Here is a 19,510-nt window from a genome sequence, read left to right on the forward strand (position 1 = left end):
CCACTATACATTCCTGCCTCCTTTATCAAAGATAAAGTGACCATATGTGCGTGGGTTTATCTCTGGGCTTTCTATCCTGTTCCATTGATCTTTCTGTTTTTGTGCCAGTACCATACTGTCTTGATTACTGTAGCTTTGTAGTATAGTCTGAAGTCAGGGAACCTGATTCCTCCAGCTCCGTTTTTCGTTCTCAAGATTGCAAACAGTCCCTGGACATCAGTCAAGACAGTCATGAAATCCTATGCTCCAGTTAAAAAAAGTCAACTGTCTCATCAGAAATATTTCTTGCCGTGTATTCTAAGTAGAAATTTAAGTTGTTCTGCTTAGGACTCTGTGTGATTTCCAAATCTAAGTACTCATGTTTCATCAATTCTGGTAAACAATCAGTTTTATCTTTACATGCTGTCTCTCCCCCACTCATGTTCCTCTTTCCTTCTGTAATTCCTATTAGATGTACTTTAGATTTCCTTACTATCTGATCTACATCACTTAATTTCTCTTTTATAACTTCTCTTTATATTTTTGTATTGAGATTGGGGGCTTGAGTTCCAAATCAAACTTCACAGATATCATCCGATAACTTATTTCTCCAACTGTATACAATTTGTTGCTTAATTTGTCTGCTCAGTTTATTTCTGTGATTTTTATTTTTAGAAGTCATACAGTACTATTTAAAATAGCTTTAATTTTTTGATAGTACCTTTTTCCTTTTCCATTTTTATCCCACTTTAATATTTATTTTATTAAAGATAAGTATTAGAAGTATATAATTATAAGGATAAAGAAAATGCTCATTCTTAGGAGTCTAAATCTATTGTTTGTTTCTGTCGACTCCTGATCACGGTGGATTATTTTGTAATGTTGGATAATGAGCTCCTCTGCAGTGAAGGGCTTTATCTGTGGGGATCTTGCACAGACTGATTTAAGGATCGCTTCTTCCAGAGTGCTTTTGCTTCTGCCAGGTGTCCCTGGTTATGTTACCAACTAGGGCCAGTTTTTATATTAATTCTCAACTGAGGAAAGCATTAATATGAACCCCAAACCTCAGGGTTAACAGACTCATGGTTACAAACACAAATATAAACAGAGAGAAGTCACTCTCTTCAACAGAATATCAAGGCAGAGACAGAAAAACTCCTTATCTCTTTGCTCCTAGGCAGACACCCCCTCCCCGCCAAATCCATCACTGGAGAACTGAGATCTTCAGGGTCCTGGCTGTATGTGCAGCTCTCAATACCAATGCCCTGTTCAGGTTCCTTGGTTCAGTCTTAAGGCCTCCTTTTCTGTCCCAATGTGGTGGTTAAAATTCAAGCCCACTGGATAACTGCCCCCATCCCGTTCTCCTAAAACAGCTGTTGATTATATGTGATTATTTGTCCAACATTTAATGAATGCCAGGTACTATGTTAACACTTTACATATCTTATTTCATTTCGTTCCCATGGAAACCTTTCTATTTTTCCCACCTTACAGATGAGGAAACAGAAAGCAAGATAAGCTACTTGCTCAAAGCTTATGCAGCAAGTAAGAAGCAGAATTGAGATTTGACCTAGATCTACGTGAGCCTGAGTATGCGTTGTTAATTACCATACACTGCCACTTTTAAAAACTTCTTCCTAGTGCCTAGGCTAGTGCTAGATGTAAAGTAGTCACTCAAGGACTGTCTGCTGAATGAACATTCTCCTTCGGTATATAAGTCTGTTATTGGAAACCCTGAGAACAATTAAGTATTTGGCAGATTTTTAAGAGTAGAAACAATGGGTATAAAACAGTGGATGGATTATAGGATATCACCCAAACTACTGAGTAGAAATAATGTTGGATGGCACTTCCAGCCATGTTTTATACTTGAATCACAATATTAAAATGTTTTATTGACTAATCATGAAATCATGAATTTTCTAGTGATAGCAAGATGCACGACATTAAATGTTCAATAACTGTTACATTTGTCATTTGTCATCATTATCAAAACAGAATCCCTCCGTGAGAAGAATTTATAAGCTAGTGGAGAGCACACATGTATAACCTAGACAGCCAGGTATAATGAATAAATATTTAACAGAAAAAGTAAAGAGAGAAAAAAAGGAAAGAGCAAAAGCTGACCAGGGATCTGCAAAGTCACAGGATGATAAATGAACATTTTCTGGTAACATGAATTCACTACAAAATTGAGCTGGGAACTATTTAACTATTTGTATGTTAAAACAGATGTTACAGAGCAGAACTTTAAAGTATATAAAATTCTTGGGACTCCTCTGGTGGGACAGTGGTTAAGAATCCTCCTGCCAATGCAGGGGACATGGGTTCGATCCCTGGTCCGGGAAGATTCCACATGCCGTGGAGCAACTAAGCCCGTGTGCCACAACTACTGGGCCTGCACTCTAGAGCCCGCGAGCCACAACTACTGAAGCCTGCACACCCTAGAGCCCACGCATCTCAACTACTGAGCCTACATGCCACAACTACTGAGCCTGTGTGCTACAAATACTGAAGCCTGCACGCCTAGAGCCCACGCACCTCAATAAAGAGGAGCCCCCACTCACTGCAACTAGAGAAAGCCCGCGCACAGCAATGAAGACCCAACGCAGCCAAAAAATAAATAAAAATAAATTCATTAAAAATATATACATATATAAAATTCCAAAAAATCTTTAGGTTCAAATAGACGTCTTCATAGAATGATTACACTTGTTGTTAGGAATAACATTAAAAACAAAGTATGAGAATAAAAGCAAATATTTATATGGTGCTTACTCTGTGCCTTGTACATACTGACTCATTTAGCCTCACAATAATCCTCTTAGGTAGCTTTGATATTATTAGCACCTCCATTTTATGGGTAAGCAAACTGAGGCACTGACAGGTTAAGCACTCATCACGTCAAACAGCTGTCGAAACTGGGACTCAAACCTAGGTTGACTGGCTCCAGAGTCCATGCTGCCTCTGACGGCCATACACAAGGTAGAATTTGAGCTAGGTGCTGAAGATTAAGAGTTTGGACAAATTAGGAGGAGGAGGAAAGGAAACTGTAATAATACAATTTACAATGCATTTAATACAAATTAATTATTTGACCTTAGAAAAGTCCAATCATAGATGGAGACAATAGCTTACACAGAATCTATGCTAAAACATTCACAAAGACTTTTTTTTTTTTAATGAAATAAGCACTGTATTTTTTAAAGTATCTAGTGGATACTGTTTCAAGTTTGCTTATTTATTGCTTTAGGCTTTTTCACAAGCTATTCCATACATGTACATTATTTCCCAAGTAGAATTCAAGTGCTTGAAGCAAGAGAATGTATGTGTTACTTCTTTTGCAGCCCTTACCACAGCACGGTCCTAGGCACATAATTGGCCCTAAATAATGCTTGTTCAATTGAACTAAAACAGTAACGTCTCTTTTTCACTTCCTCTTACCTAAGGAAATAGATTTAGAAAAAATGATTACATCACTTAAGATAATGTTTAAAATATATTTAACAACAAAAACCCCACAAATATTATCTGGTAGGAAACAGAAATAGAGGGGAAACGCCAAAACAGAGAGTACTTTTGTCACTGAAAGATTAAATATAATGGCAAGTCAGCAAATTCGAAAAAAGAAGCATGAATTAGTACAAAAAGCAAAGATTAAATTAAATGGACCCACTCTACTTTCTGATCCAGAAAATTTTGAATCTGTAATTATAAATCCTTACTGCTCAAGCTATGCAAATTAAAGGATAAGATTTAAATATGCAAAGAACATACAGAAGAACTGTTTTATGTTACTTTCAAAAATAGAGATGAGACAAATGGAACTAGACCAAGGTCAAATTTATTTTAACCTAGACTTTCCTTTTTTTTTTTCAACTACAATTTTACCTGAAAGCTTCACCTTCTCATATTCTAGATTGGATTTCTCTACTATAGAAAAACATAAAAGATATTTCCATGCCCATTTAAAAGACAAAAATGAAAACTATGAAATAAATGGAATAAAACTGGTTCCAATAAGAATTATGACCACTCTTACTGAAATTAAGAAAATATATTATTTTACTAATAGGACTCTCCTGAAATTTTCAAAGTAAAAGACTAAAATAATAAGAGAGTAACCTCAGAGGTCCAAGTGAAAGTGGAGACATACGTTAAAAATTTGGATGATGGGTCTTCCCTGGTGGCGCAGTGGTTGAGAGTCCGCCTGCCGAAGCAGGGGACACGGGTTTGTGCCCTGGTCCAGGAAGATCCCACATGCCACGGAGCAGCTGGGCCCATGCGCCATGGCCGCTGAGCCTGAGCGTCCGGAGCCTGTGCTCCGCAACGGGAGAGGCCACAACAGTGAGAGGCCCGCGTACCGCAAAAGAAAGAAAGAAAAAAAAAATTTGGATGATGGGTATAAATAGTGGATGGATTACAGGATATCACTCAGACTATTGAGTTTCAGAGTAAGCTTGGCCCAAAGTTAGTTCAAAAACAGACCCAGGGACTTCCCTGGTGGCTCAGTGGTTAAGAATCAGCCTGCCAATGCAGGGGACATGGGTTTGAGCCCTGGTCCAGGAAGATGCCACATGCCGTGGAGCAACAAAGCCTGTGTGCCACAACTACTGAACCTGCACTCTAGAGCCTGAGAGCCACAACTACTGAGCCCACGTGCCCCAACTACTGAAGCCCGCTCGCCTAGAGCCCATGCTCTGTCTGCAACAAGAGAAGCCACCACAACGAAAAGCCCGCACACCACAACAAAGAGTAGCCCCTGCTCGCCGCAACTAGAGAAAGCCCATGCACAGACCCAACACAGCCAAAAATAAATAAATAAAATAAATTTATTTAAAAAAAAGCAAAACAAACAAACAAAAAACAGACCCAGAGAATGGTCAGGTCTAGAAAGAGAATTTGAATAAGGAGGTAAAAGTAGGAGAGGGAAGAGGCTATAAAGGGAGAGGAATGAACAGCAAAGTCATAATAATAGTACAACAGGATTTGTTGGTACTGCTTAAATCTTTATTTCATAAGAATTGTCAATTTTGAAGATGTTTTAACCACAAAAACATTTGCACTTGAATCATTTTAGTACATGCTCTTTTCTTTACTAAAAGGAAAATGTCCACCTTAGCAATCTTCAAAAAAAGCTATAACTTGGCAATGACCCATCAAAAACAGAGAGCAGGATAGTTTCTAAAAAGGTAAGAACCAAAATCAAGGGAATTCCCTGGCAGCCCAGGGGTTAGGACTCCATGCTCTCATTGCCAAAGGCCCGGATTCGATCCCTGGTTGGGGAACTAAAATCCCACAAGCTGCCAAAAAAAAAACAAGAACCGAAAATCAATATTTTAAAGTTTTTAACGTAAAACTGTTACTTTACTTGTTCCAGGTTAGAACGAGACTTCCAAATGTTTGCACTCTGGCCCGTGCCTGAATTTTGAAGGCCAAGTTTCCATGGCTCCCAGAAGGCAAAGGTAACACCCTTTATTAACATTTACAGAGAGCCTACTAAATATATACCACCAGGCTCAGTGCAGCATATGTTGGGGGAAGAGGGGAGAGGGGGCATGTATTTATTGGCCATTTGTCTCTTCGGAGAAATGCCTATTCAGATCCTTTGCCCAATTTTTAATTGGGTTATTATTTATTGAGTTGTAAGTTGCATTATTTTTACACTCAAAAAAACTTTTTAAAAGGCATTTGAATATATGCTAATATATATAATCACTAAGAATGTGGCAAGGTTACTATAAATATTGAGGGTTATGAAGAAACCTCCCTCGTTCCTGATGTACTCCTTTACTCATCTCTGGGGAGGTAGATTGATTTATCTGTTTGGTAAATTTGGTAATACCTGATATTAACTGTCTCAGCCACCTTTCTTTCTTGAGTGAGCCTGTCAGCAGAAAACAGACCCTGCTCTGCTCTGCTCTGTTGTTTAGCTGGGCTGGCTTCCGGACAGGAAAAGACAGAGGAGAAAAGATTGAGAAGAAGATTAAGAAGGAAAACTTAGATGGAAAATAAGGAGAGGTGGGACAGGATAGAGACTTCAGTGCAGATAATAGACAAGGAGTTTTTAGAGGAAAATGAGTGCGACAGCTTGGTTGGATGGGAAAAGTATAAGAAGTAACTAGAGATCTACTGAAGTTGCCTCTTCAACTCATATTGCCCTTAATCCAGTTCAAGTCCTAACTCCTAAACCTTAATACAATCTCTCAACAATCCATCTAACTTTATTCCCTAGTAATCTTCTACTAAGATATGCCTTGTCACCTGCTGTTCAATTTGAATATAAATTGGCACAATTTATCAGAAAACAATTTCATAATAAATAGTAAGACTACTAAAACAATTAAGACCTACTAAGTTTCTTTCTGAAGGTTTATGCTAAAGAAATATTCTGAATAGCAAGCAAAAAAAGAAAAAAGGGAGGGGGGAGGATTCTCTATGCACAAACATGAACAGCAAGGCATTATTTTAAAAGTTTATTCTGTTCCAGGAACTGTTCTGTATATTTTGTACACATTACCTCAGTTAATCCTTTTAATTGCTATGAAGAAGTACTGTTTCTCCCATTTACAAATGGGAAAACTAAGTGGCCAGATAGTTTGTCCAAGGTCATTGTGGCAATGCGTGAAAAATTGGAAACAATCTAAATGTTCAATAGGGGAATGATTAAGTAAATTAGCTCATACCCTAGATATTACAACACCACAAAATATGTACATTATGAATCTATAATGAGGGAAATAGAATCTAAAACAAATCATAAATATGATCTCAACTATGTTTACACACACTCCAGAGACACTGAAAGTAAATATACAGAAATGTTCACAATTCTTGCTCTTGGCTGATGGGAGTACAAGTTAATATTTTTTTGTACTTTTCTGCATTTTGCATATATTTAAACATACAATATTTTTCTATTCAAAAAAATGTTTAAAGCATTGAACCAAGGACACAATATTTTTAAAAACTCCAAAGAATGCTACAGTTAATCTATATATTAATATTGTTCACCTCTTTACAAAGAAAATAATCCAAATATGTACAAGGTTATCACAAAGTTAGCAAATTAAAAACAAAACAACCAATTTACTAACTGCTCTATGTGCTTAACACTGTGGAAGGTGGTCACTTTAACATGTGTTATCTCATGCGATAAATGTGTGGGTTTTTTTTTTTTCTTTTGTAAGGTGTGTTTATCCACCATTTCAGAGGATTCCCATTGCCTTAAGACCCTAACTATTTTAGAGCATCAAAGAGTCACTGGATATATTTGTCAATAACCTACAGAAACAGGAGTTCCTACAAGGCCAGTTCTCAAGGGCACAAAGTAGAAACCTCTATGGCAGAACTCTACAGATCTTAGAAATGAACTCATCTGAACTGTTACATAACCTTTCCCTATATGTTTACCAAACCCTAAGTCAAAAAGGTGGTATTTGGGCTTCCCTGGTGGCGCAGTGGTTGAGAGTCCGCCTGCCAATGCAGGGGACACGGGTTCGTGCCCCGGTCCGGGAAGATCCCACATGCCGCCCGTAAGCCATGGCCGCTGAGCCTGAGTGTCCGGAGCCTGTGCTCCACAACGGGAGAGGCCACAACAGTGACAGGCCCGCGTACGGGGCTGGGGGGGGGGGGGGCGGAGGTGGCATTTAAAATTCTGGTAAAATGAGGAAATAAATTCTACAAAATATTTAGTGAATTAATTATAAATTATACTAAACCAAAAAAGGTTTTCATATGTTTTCTTCCCTTTCTTAAAAAACTACTTATATATATTTGGGACTTGTATTTTTCATCAAATGTTTTGATGAAAGGGCTCATTTTTACTGCATTTCCCACAGTACTTACTACAATGCTGATCACCTATGGGCTCAAACATCAGCCAATAAACTAATAGGAACTAATGCTAGCTTCAAGGTCATTGACAAGCCACCATATTTCAAAATTATTCACCGAAGTGTATATGGATGTTGTAATGTGTAGGTTCATACGGATTATCAATAAATTAAAATTAACCTATGAATTCAACTAGGAAAAAGAACATAACCCATACGGCATCAAACATAATTTTAACACTATTTCACAGTTATAAAACCTAAGCCAGGAGCTCTCTACTTTACTCTCTATTCTTCTTTTGAACATAAAGCAAAAATCTATTAATTCTATCGTTTCAGAAGATATGAAATTTCAAAATGAGCTTAGGCTGATATGTTTACTTTTAATTAAGGCTCTTGTCTCACACGGCCTTTTCAATCCATCCTGCAAGCCAGAGGCAGATTACTGTTCAGAAAACACTACCTTTGTAAGCAACTATACTCCAGTAAAAACTAATTTTAAAAAATAATAAAATTTTAAAAAAAAGAAAACACACTATCTTCGTGTTTTACATAAGAAAGACGGTGACTTGATAGACTTGTAGAATGAATATTTCTCCATGTCTCAAAGTTCTATAATGACATCTTACTGTCTGGTGAATTTAGAAAGTGTCACCCTGGTCTTAGATTTTATTGAGCATCAAAACAATCTGTTCCTTCAGATAAGTGTCAATATCTCCAATATGCCACTACCAATATCCCATTATCTGGTTCTATTCCTATTTTTAACTCTCAATCCCCTTCTGTCATTACCCCCACTACCATTACCCAGTTCAACCACATCGAGAACTGCAGCCTTAGGAGCTCCCCAGTGGCCTAATGGTTAGGATTCCGGGCTTTCATTGCCATGGCCAGGGTTCAATCCCTGGTCGGGGAACTGAGATCCTGCAAGCAGCGCAGCGTGGCCAAAAACAAAAAAAAGTAAACAAAATAAAATTATTTTTAAAACAACAACAAAAAAAACCCTTCAGACTTCTGCCTTTTTTTTTTTTTTAACATTAGCTCCTATCGAGCACTGAATTCATGGATCATCTCTAGCTACCTCCTTAGTTCTCATATTTCTTCTGCACCCACCCTATAAAACTCCAGCCCTGATCAACCTAACCACTTTCTCTGCTTTTATACCCAAGCTGCTATCTGTTGCTAAAGAAAATCACAATTATGCAGATTGGTAACTGTAAAAACAGTATCCATCCAACCTCAGGTAGGAGCCTCAATGATGGCCAGACATCATTCCTCATAGAGCTCCTGGGACCACGTCCCCCAAAGCTATTCTAAACCTTTACCACTGGCCTCCAGTCCTCTTTGTATTCCTAGCTCAGCAGTCTCAACTGGGCCACATGTAAACAGAGGTTACCAGGTGTTAGTTGCTAACTAGTATTTCCCCCTCTTATCTCAGTAGTAGAATGTTTCTATCTGCTGTTCAGGGATATTCTTTCCCTTTCTTACTCTTTTCCACTTCATCAGGAGCATGTGTGTATAATCAACCTACCTATGGACTCATTCCTCTCACTGCGTAGGGCATCCTCACAAAATGCAGCTTTCCTTTATCCTAATCCTTACTCTATGAACAACTCTTTGAAGTGCCAGGAAAAATTCAGTCACAAGAATTAATCATCTTTCTGTAAAATGCACAGATGGCAAACAAATAATAAAAAACAAAGTAACCTGCAGGATACTTGAGAAATGTCTAAAGGTATACAAAACAATAGGTAAGATATTTGAGGAAGATTTGTTTTTTTAAAAGAATCAGTATGCCTTTTCCTATAAGATAATCTATTAAATTATTTTTGTCATAAATAAAATATTACTAAAAAATGAAGCTTATATATAGAGATCCTTACAAAACTATTGCTGATGAGAAGGATTAGAGATTTATAACCAAGCTCAAATTAATTCTGTGGTTCTTATCTTTTTCTGGGTCATGGACCTTTGAAGAATCTGATGAAAGCTAAGAATTCCCTCCTCAGAAAAATACACACATACTACCACTAAGTTATGAATGTTATTTCAGGGGGCTCACAGACCCCTTGAAGTCTATTCTTGGGCCTGACATTAAAAACTCTGATTGTTGGGCTTCCCTGGTGGCACAGTGGTTAAGAATCCGCCTGCCAATGCAGGGGACACAGGTTCAAGCCCTGGTCCAGGAAGATCCCACATGCCACAGAGCAACTAAGCCCGTGTGCCACAACTACTGAGCCTGCACTCTAGAGCCCACGAGCCACAACTACTGAGCCTGCATGCCACAACTACTGAAGCCCACGCACCTAGAGCCTGTGCTCTGCAACAAGAGAAGCCACCACAATGAGAAGCCCGTGCACTGCAACAAAGAGTAGGCCCCGCTCGCCACAACTAGAGAAAGCCCGCGCACCGCAACAAAGACCCAACGCAGCCAAAAATAAATAAATAAAATTAAAAAAAATACTCTGATTGTTCCCAAGAAATTATATCTTATCCATGTCAAACAGGTAAATATTGTTTTCTATTCCTATAATATCTAAATAAATATTTATGATATTAATTCTTACTGTGATGTTTGACACAACAGTGACATACTAATTTATATCTCCAGCATAACAAAAGTTAATAGAAAGGCAGGAAGGGAGACAGGTGTAAAAGTGAATATGTTTTCCTATAATTAGTCATTCAAGAGAAAGTATTTTGATGGGGGTTTGGGAAAAGAAAAAATTCCAGAGTAAGGTAGTTTATCCTAGGTAAGAAATTCTAAGAAAAGAATAAAAAACCAAGAGAAAAAATTTGTCCCAGAAGAAGATACCTTCCAATACTTTGAAAGACTGTGGACAGAATATGATTTTTCCCCAAAGATATTTTATTTCAGTGGAGAATATTCCCTAAAGAAAACACATATGATGAAAGAGACACTATTAAATATATTCTAGTGGGAATTCCCTGGCGGTCCAGCTGTTAGGACTTGGCACTTTCACTACCGAAGGCCTGGGTTCAATCCCTGGTTGGGGAACTAAGATCCCACAAGCCACGTGGTGCAGCCAAGTAAATATATATATATATATATATATATATATGTATTTACACACACACACACACACACACACACATATATATACTCTAGCACAGTTTAGTATTGGTGTACTCAAAGTTTCCTTCTGTAATAGGGAAGAACAAGTCTGACACCATACTGCATCTGCTTCTTCTACTTTAACGTTTGTATTCTATTGCTTTTTGCCACAAGTTAAGAATGTTGCCTGTAGCCTAAAATATACAGGATAGCCCACTCGCAAGACTCTGACCTTTAAAGGTAAAACACTTTTCCATTCACATAGAGATAAAAAGTTGCAGAAAAGAAAATAACATTTGTCTTGCTGGAGGTTTATAGGAACACTGTGATTGGACCTACCTGGAAAGCTGGAAGAATGAAGGATTCTGGCACCAAGAAGTTTGCAGCAACCAACCACACCCCCACCCCTTTTAGTATAAAGGGGCCTGAATTCTAACTGGGGGAAGATGGTTCTTTGGGACACTAGTCCACCACCTTTTCAGTCCGCTGGCTTTCTGAATAAAGTCACTCACTATTCCTTGCCCCATGAACTTGTCTCCCGATTTACTGGCCTGTTGTGCAGTGAGCAGTATAGGTAACACTTGTACTCAAAAGTTTCTTCCTGGCAAATAAAATCCACCAGACATCAAAAGTATGATGAGAGTGATCAATGGATTCTAACTGCTAAATTAAAGCTTCTGTTCAACTTTCATTTTAGGAAAAAACTCTAATTTTTGAATAACCATGTTTTCCTTAAGTTAAAATATATCAGGCTTCCCTGGTGGCGCACTGGTTAAGAATCCGCCTGCCAATACAGGGGACATGGGTTCGAACACTGGTCCGGGAAGATCTCACATGCTGCAGAGCAACTAAGCCCGTGCGCCTCAAGTACTGAGCCTGCGCTCTAGAGCCTGTGAGCCACAACTACTGAGCCCGCGTGCCTAGGGCCCATGCTCTGCAACAAGAGAAGCCACCGCAATGAGAAGCCCGCGTACCACAACGAAGAGTAGCCTCCACTCGCCGCAACTAGAGAAAGCCCGTGCGCAGCAACGAAGACCCAGTGCAGCCAAAAATAAATAAATTTATAAAAATAAAATAAAATTTATCCACCTTTTTTTCTCTCTGGAGCACTATTACTTTTGTAATAGAGAGGAAGGAGAGGAAAAAAGGAAGGCATAAAATGTGTTGTACTCCTACCTCACCCCCACCCCAAGGTTATAATAAACCATGACCTGTTCTGACTTTTGAACTTTTCATGGAAGACAGGTTAGGAAAAAACCAAAAGGTGAGGTAAGGCAGAATAAGCTATAGGAGATATTATTCTGGATATCTTTTTACGTACTCTGAAGCACTGTAACAAAATGGAAACTCTCCAGCAAAGGCTATACAAAATACATAGTTTTATACAAAGTATTATACAAGTACATGGAAACTGTAGTTTTAAGACAGACATTCTTAGAATATTTGTTTCATCAGCATAGATAAGCGTTCCCGGAGGAGAATTTTTGCTCATAAGTTTTCTGCACACATAGGTATACTCTTTGAGGCTGTCAGGGAAGGTAAGCCAAATACTCAAAGGTCAAAGCCCTGTCATGGTTTACTAGGGAGTCCCTAGGTTTTCCCCAGGCACACAGCTGAAAGAGGACAAAAAGCCTATAGGCATCAAAATGCACAAAATTATAATTAACCAAGAGGGTACCTGATATAATAAAAAATTACCTCCTGAATTAGACACTTTAGGTTAATTTGAAATAGATCTTTCTCTGGCTAGCAAAAATACGAACTTCGGTGGACATAAGACCTGTTAGGTCAATTTTAAACTAGAGTTCAACTGTAAGACTAAGACAACAAACCATCTTGTCTTACAAAACATTTAATTATATGATTAAAATAAGGAAGTCACATACCATTGCTTCTAATTTTGGCTCTTTACAGTGCTTATGCAATGCTATAGTTAAAAACTCTAACTGGCGTGACAAAGAACTCCACAACAATTTTGTTTTCTTAAACTATTGGAGCAAAAGAAACCTAGTGATTTACTTTGTAAATTGTTGAAAAATATAAAGCCTAATGACTGAATTTGGATTAAGAAATCACAAATGGATACAAAACCTTTTTTTCAGGAAACTAAACTTCATAATTTTACAAAATTCCACTCCTCTTTTGAGTTGAACATGAGGGAGGAGATCAAGTCTGTTACTTGGTATGAATCCTTTTGAGACCTGATTTAAGTAAACTTTTTCATGTCCACAGTGGAAAAAAGAAAAATCTAAACTAATCTTTGGTGGTTAATAAGGGAGAAAAATAAAAAACAAAACAAAACTCCACTAGGCTTCAATAAATAAAACACATGTTCACAAAAATGAGTCCTTGTTGAAAAATCTTAAGCAATGTTTTTCAGTTCATTTAATAATTCTTTTTGAAGATTTTGTTGTACAGAGCTAATACCTGCAGAAGAGAGAAATAGTGAACAAGGAAAACAATGCAGGCATAAAATAAAAATACAAGTGGTATGCCCTCCAATATCCAGGAACAACAGCATTCTTTATCTTATTATAAAGTTCACATATTTTAAGGAAATTATTTATTTAAAAACCTATATATAAAAGGTGCTTCAAAATATTATTATTTTTTTTTCTTTTTTGCGGTACGCGGGCTTCTCACTGCTGTGCCCTCTCCCGTTGCGGAGCACAGGCTCCGGACGCGCAGGCTCAGTGGCCATGGTTCACGGGCCAGCCGCTCCGCGGCATGTGGGATCTTCCCGGACCGGGGCATGAATCCGTGTCCCCTGCATCGGCAGGCAGACTCTCAACCACTGTGCCACCAGGGAAGCCCCCCAAATATTAGTTTGCCTTCATTCAAATTACAAATCCACAGCCACCTAATTCACTGGGTTTTCAAAATGCAGCAAACATAGAAAAAATGTAATTATTTATTCAGATAGTAGCTTTCCAAGAAAATCAGGTTAGTATTCTCATAAGAGAACTTAATAGGTACAATTACAAAATATTGTTAATTACTAAAATCTCTTAGGTACTGTCAATTAAAATATCAAATGCCCAAATGTCAATAAAGTTGACTAAATGTGTCACTTACTCCTTCAGAATTCTTCCTACAGTCAAAGGGAAAAATACTCTTGATCTGTCAGTATTTTGACAAACACACACTATTTTTCCTTTCCACATGGCTAATGATGATGAAAAAGCGGGAAGTCCTAAGAGATGGAAGGGAGGAGGTGATATAAAGGCAAAAAGTTTTCATCTCCAAATATGTTAAAGAGCAGAATCTGAAAACTGTGACTAAAACAATTTAAGAAATCTCAACCTATTATAAGATTCAGAACTTTTTAATGATGTATTTCTTTTTTTGAAGATTGTTTAGATATGATTTTTTTTACTTTTTATTAAAGGATATTATAAAATAGTTACTTCAAATGCATTAAAAAAAAGTATTCCTTGGTTAAAAGGAAATATAATTTCCCCCAAAGGAATGATACATAAATAAGGAAAAGCCTATATTCATGTGAATCTTCAAGGCCCTAAACAGAACACACTCATAACTGTATCAAGACAGATGGACATATTGAGTGCAGAACTTCTCAATAAAAATATAATCCTTGTAAAGACCACTTAAATTGAGCCTTTTTAAAAACAGAAAATTGCCAGACTATCAATTATTCTTCCTTAAATAACTAAAGAAAAATTTGCTAAGACTAATTTGAAGCAACAAAACAACGTATTCTCTCTCTTATCCAACTAAAATGGTGTCAATGGATAGCCATCTATATTTAAAGACAAAATGAAAATGCTCTGTTTTCCTACATAATGTGTACGCACCTCTCACGAAACAAGCAACATCCAATAACTATCCCCTTCCCCAAATCTGTCTTTGATCCTTTAACACTCCACACACTGCCAACACTGTGCTAGGTTTATACTGACTAGGTTTTACAGAGGGAGTTTGTTGACTGATCAGGTAATTTAAGATTTCTTTATACCATAAAAGTTGTGGAGGAGGCATGTTTCTCATGTTAAATTATACTGAATATAAATTAGGCCTTCAAGTAAATTCTGACATTAAATGTAAAAGTACAGCTAAAATAGTATTTAGGTAAGCTTATCAGAATACAGACATCAAGATAAGAACGATGATGGGTCCTATTGATCCCCACTGAAGTCAGCGAGCTGCAGTTACCTTTCAAAGAGGGTTATCTTTAAGTTATAACAGCTCTGAACAAGAGATGGTGCAAATCATCACATCTGTTGCAAAAACAACTTAAAACACATTCCTTGTCAATATGTCAGTAGCATTCTCTAAAAAACTGCCATATTCCCTTTACAGTTTAACCAAACCACCACACACGTGTGTGTGTTTTGCTATTACTCAGGCTCCCAGTGTTTTACAGCCAAAAAACATACCCTCTTCCTTCCCAGTTTTTGCTAAAAAGATTTTATCTTTCCTTTAATAACACCATCATATATAGAAGCGCATTTACAGAACTCTTAGCCATACCTGAAACCGATTCAGAAAATAAGCCTCCAACAGTAGGTACTCTACCTGTTTACCATAAAGTTCAAACTTCTCGTATGTTTTCAAGTTCTCCCTACTTAATACCAACAGATATAGTAGAGAAAGACTCATACAGTGTCTTGACACACTGTTGACACGCAGATGTAATTAACTGTAACGATGACACACCAGGAAATGACTGAGCGCTCTATACATCTTATGACACTCACTAAACAAGCACAGGGCACCTGTTAATCCTCCTCAGTCAACACAAAAAGGAAGAGACTTTTTGGGACTTTCATCCTGCTAGAATCTTCTCAGTTTGAATATCCCAGCACTTTAGGGAAAAGATTTTTAAATTTACTCCACAGAATTTACCCCAGACTCTCAGGGTAAGAAGATATCTTAAGAATCACACAGTAATCCTATAGATGTGCTGCCCAATAAGGTCTTTAGCCACCAGCTAAGACATGTAGCTGGCTGGAATTCAGATGTACTGTAAATATAAAATACCCATGAGATTCTGCAGATTCAGTATGAAAGAATGTAAAACATCTCATCATTAACTTTTAAAACTGATCACATGTTGAAATGATATATATAGAAATCAAATAAAATATGTTAAAATTAATTCCACCTACTACTTCTTTTTTACTTTGTTAATGTGACTAGAAAACTTTAAATTGCTCATATAGCTTGTATTATATCTCTATTGGGCAGCACTACTGTAGACCCACAGCCTAAATTCTGATAGCAAACTGTCACTTGGCATTTCCCAATTACAACTGCCATATCAAAGTCAAAAGAAAAATCAGTATTTTGACTTCTCTGTCAATTAAACGGGGATAGTAAAAAAAATAACTTAAGAATAGTGTAAAAATAGTAGAATCAGTTTGCCTGACACCACTAAACAGATATTACATTACTTCAAAAAGGCAAAAATAGCACAGGATGCAAAAACTACACCTCTTAAAAAAATAAGATGGGAAATATACAAACAAGGTTTTTCTAAAGAAGTAGCTCTAAATGCTGATTATAAAGTTCATTTTTAAGGGAAATGGGTATTTCTGTGATTTCTAGCACCTGGGACCTCAGAAAAATAAAATGTGTAAGATTCTGTCTCTTATTATTTAAGCATCGTCAACCACAAACAAACCATTAACACTATAAAAAGGGAAATAATTACCATAACCTAATTCTCTTTTCCAAAATCAAAAGAATATAATACCACTCAAAAGCAAAATTAAAAACGACATTAATTTCTCCACAGTTGAGTAGGTTATCTTTGGTCCACAAATATAAAATAAGAAAGCATATTTTAAGGTAGGTATTTTTTACCACAATTTTTTAAAGTATATTTTAAACGTGAGAAATTCAACAACACAGTTCTATGAGTGAACCATTTCTTCCTCTACCGTAATAGATCTTTCTGCTTTGATTTTTAAAATATTTAGGCCTCAAGGGCTCTTGGGGAAAAAAATCCAGTGTATTTCTGAATGTACAGAAATATTTTTATAAGGAGAGATGGGGAGACGGCTCAGTAAAAGGATCGGGGGTATGGAGCTCTCTCAGGCGTTCAGAGGATGCAAGAATAACTTCTAGAGTTGTCAATGGGGAAAATATTTTAAAAAGAATAAAAAAAAATTAAGACCAAAGGGTTCCCAGGGCTTCCACAACAGTTGACAAGACACTTTCTACGGTGTCCTCACAAATTTACAACCCGAAAAAGGCCATACTTGGCCATCAATTCTTTATCCATTTGATATTCATCAGCCGAATAAATCTTCAGACTTCTATTTGCTAGGCGATACATTCCTTAGGAATCTTTTCCTTGTGCACTTAAAATACCAAGCTCAATTACGCTCCCAGTAAGGTACGCAGAAAGGACTGTACATATTTTAAAATAGGAAGTTGAATGGCTGCAGTTTCCTGCCTTGGTGGAAAGGGTGATGGGTGAAGCTCTTTCTGAGTATAATCCTTAAATACTGAAATCGCTCTCAAAGAATTGAGTCTTCTATCACTATCCAATAGGTAAAAAGACTGCCAAAATTCCCATTAGAGCATCCTATTTTTAGAGTCTTTGGAATCGGTCTTTTAAATTGTATTCCACAGTACAATATGTTTGACTAAGTTTACAAAGGCAACAAAATAAGCATCCTAAGACCTTACTGCTTTCAAGCTCAGGAAGGAATTTTAAACTTTTCAATCTTATTTTTTTTCATCTTAACTTTAAATCTTATAAACGCGCAAATAAAAATAAAGACTAAGATAAATATTGGCCCAGAGGGAGGAACGGTAGGGAGACACTAGGTGCTTCTTGACAACCTAAGTGGTGAGGGGAAGAAAACAGGTATGAAGGAAAATAAAACCACCCACAGGGGTGGAGAGACACGGCTGTGGGCAACAGGACAAAAACGAACAGAGGCGCCGTGGAAGCCGCAGGCTCTGCGGGGAGCCGGGAGAGGGACAACTCCTGGCGCAAGTGCCCTAGGGAGAGAGAAATGGGCGCGCTGCGCAGGAAGAGGCCACGGCGGCGACAGAAGAGAGGGAAACAGGAGAGCGCAGAAAGGGAGGAGGTGAGGGAACAGGGCTCCACCGCACCGAGAGGGCAGAGGCGGCGCTGCCGGAGGAAAACAGCGCCGGGGGAGCAGCGAGGGGGTTCCCAAAGGCTTTACCCTAGACGCGAGCCGGCCAGCCAGCTGCGACCCGCTCTTCCTCTCCTCACCTGGGAACCGGAGACGAAAGGAGGGCTACCGCCGGGCGCCGGATCCGCTTCCAGCCCCGCTTGCTGACATGGCGGCCGACCAGCTGTCACAGAGCTGGCTCGGGTCTCCCGCCGCTCGAGTGGAGGAGACACCTCTCGCCTTCCCGCCCCGCCTCCCTCTGCGTACCCCTCCCGACTGGCTGGCTGGCTGGTGGCCGGCGGCCCGCCACCGCGGAGCATAGAGCGCGGATGGCTAGAGAGGAGGCGCAGAGGACGGACGACCATAGAGTTCGAGTTCAGACACCGCCTGGATGGCCCGTCTCTCTCCTCGGCCGTCCACTCACAGTCCTCGGGCGTCTGCGCCGGTACGGAAACGGAAGTGACGGCAAAGGCAAGATGGAGAGGTCGTTCGCACGCACAGTTTGGCGTGTTTACTTCCGCCGGCCTAGACCCGGGGCAAGGAGATATAGCACATGGGCTTCCCTGTATGGAGTTCGTCGAGGATGTAACGACCCTGGGTAACACTGGGACAGGCCTTAGAGGGTGAGAATGTGGGTCCCAGGGGTGGGACTTCTCTCGAGGCTGATGCTGTCAGCCTTGACCCGCGCTGGGCGCTTTTGCATTTTGAAGTCGGGAGCGGTGAGGCTGATGGACGTCCCGGCGGTGAACCGCCGTGGCTTGTCTGACTACTACCCGCACCTGATGCCCAGTGTGGGATTTGGAAAATCGTCCTCGCGTGTTTACAGATGCCGCTCAGAGACCAAGCGGTACATAACCAGCCCTAGAGTGGCTGAGACCTTGGTGCGGATCCTACGGGGAAAACGAAAATCTTGCCAGCTATTCCTGGAATGCAATCCAGGTGAGACCCTCGTGGCCTTCATTTTCTTGGATGTTCACTTTTGCAGACTGTGTAAAACATGGCCTCTTCCTTTAAGCAGCTTATATGGCCTCTGTTAATCATCACTCCACAAGATATTTCCGTAGCAGTTTGCACTTTACAAACTATTTTGATAAAACATGCTCTTAGATTTCACCATCTTCCCAAAAGAACTTTTATCTTACCCTTTCGTGCATCTTCTATAGACCGCAGCAGGATGCCGGGAACGCAAGATTTATAGACTTCTTGAAAAATAATTTTTTTAAGCACCATTTCCTATCATGGGGAGTCAGTTCTGTTTAGGTTTGGCAATATCTTTGATGATAAAGTATCCAGAGAGTCTATGAGTAAGTGGTAAGCTAGAGGCAACTATTTTGTTTGTTTGTTTGTTTTTTCTTGAGAGGTAGTGAAACATTGTAAAGAGCGCAGGTTTTGCAGTCTTTGACGGAATGGATTCAAAGCCAGGCAGCACCACATTCCAGTTGTGATGGTGGAGTCAAGTGACTGTATCTAATCCGCAGTTTCCTTATATGTAAATCAGGAGTGTAATA

General features: G+C 38.9%; 2 protein-coding genes across 9 annotated transcripts in view; one reads left to right on the plus strand and one right to left on the minus strand.

Annotated features, from left to right (window-relative positions):
- Positions 1-18,426, minus strand: part of CNST (consortin, connexin sorting protein) — a 123,515-nt gene extending 105,089 nt beyond the window's left edge. The window contains exon 1 of one of the 5 annotated variants that reach the window (XM_022579398.3): positions 18,104-18,426. The gene's annotated coding sequence lies outside the window, so the exon portion shown is untranslated. Of the gene's footprint in view, positions 1-15,381 lie in introns of all 5 variants that reach the window. The other 4 variants (XM_089907678.1, XM_089907670.1, XM_022579395.3 and 1 more) reach the window with 4 other exon arrangements.
- Positions 18,206-19,510, plus strand: part of TFB2M (transcription factor B2, mitochondrial) — a 33,408-nt gene continuing 32,103 nt past the window's right edge. For 3 of the 4 annotated variants that reach the window (XM_022579401.3, XM_022579402.3, XM_022579399.2), the window contains exon 1: positions 18,206-18,941. In XM_022579401.3, coding sequence (XP_022435109.1) covers positions 18,632-18,941 — 310 coding nt within the window. In that variant the 5' untranslated portion in view covers positions 18,206-18,631. The remainder of the gene's footprint in view (positions 18,942-19,510) is intronic. The other variant, XM_022579403.3, reaches the window with a different exon arrangement.

Source organism: Delphinapterus leucas, chromosome 1 (assembly GCF_059928025.1).
Source record: "Delphinapterus leucas isolate spDelLeu-1000000601 "Yukka" chromosome 1, BTC_Dleu_Yukka2, whole genome shotgun sequence".
Classification (NCBI taxonomy): Eukaryota; Metazoa; Chordata; class Mammalia; order Artiodactyla; family Monodontidae; genus Delphinapterus; species Delphinapterus leucas.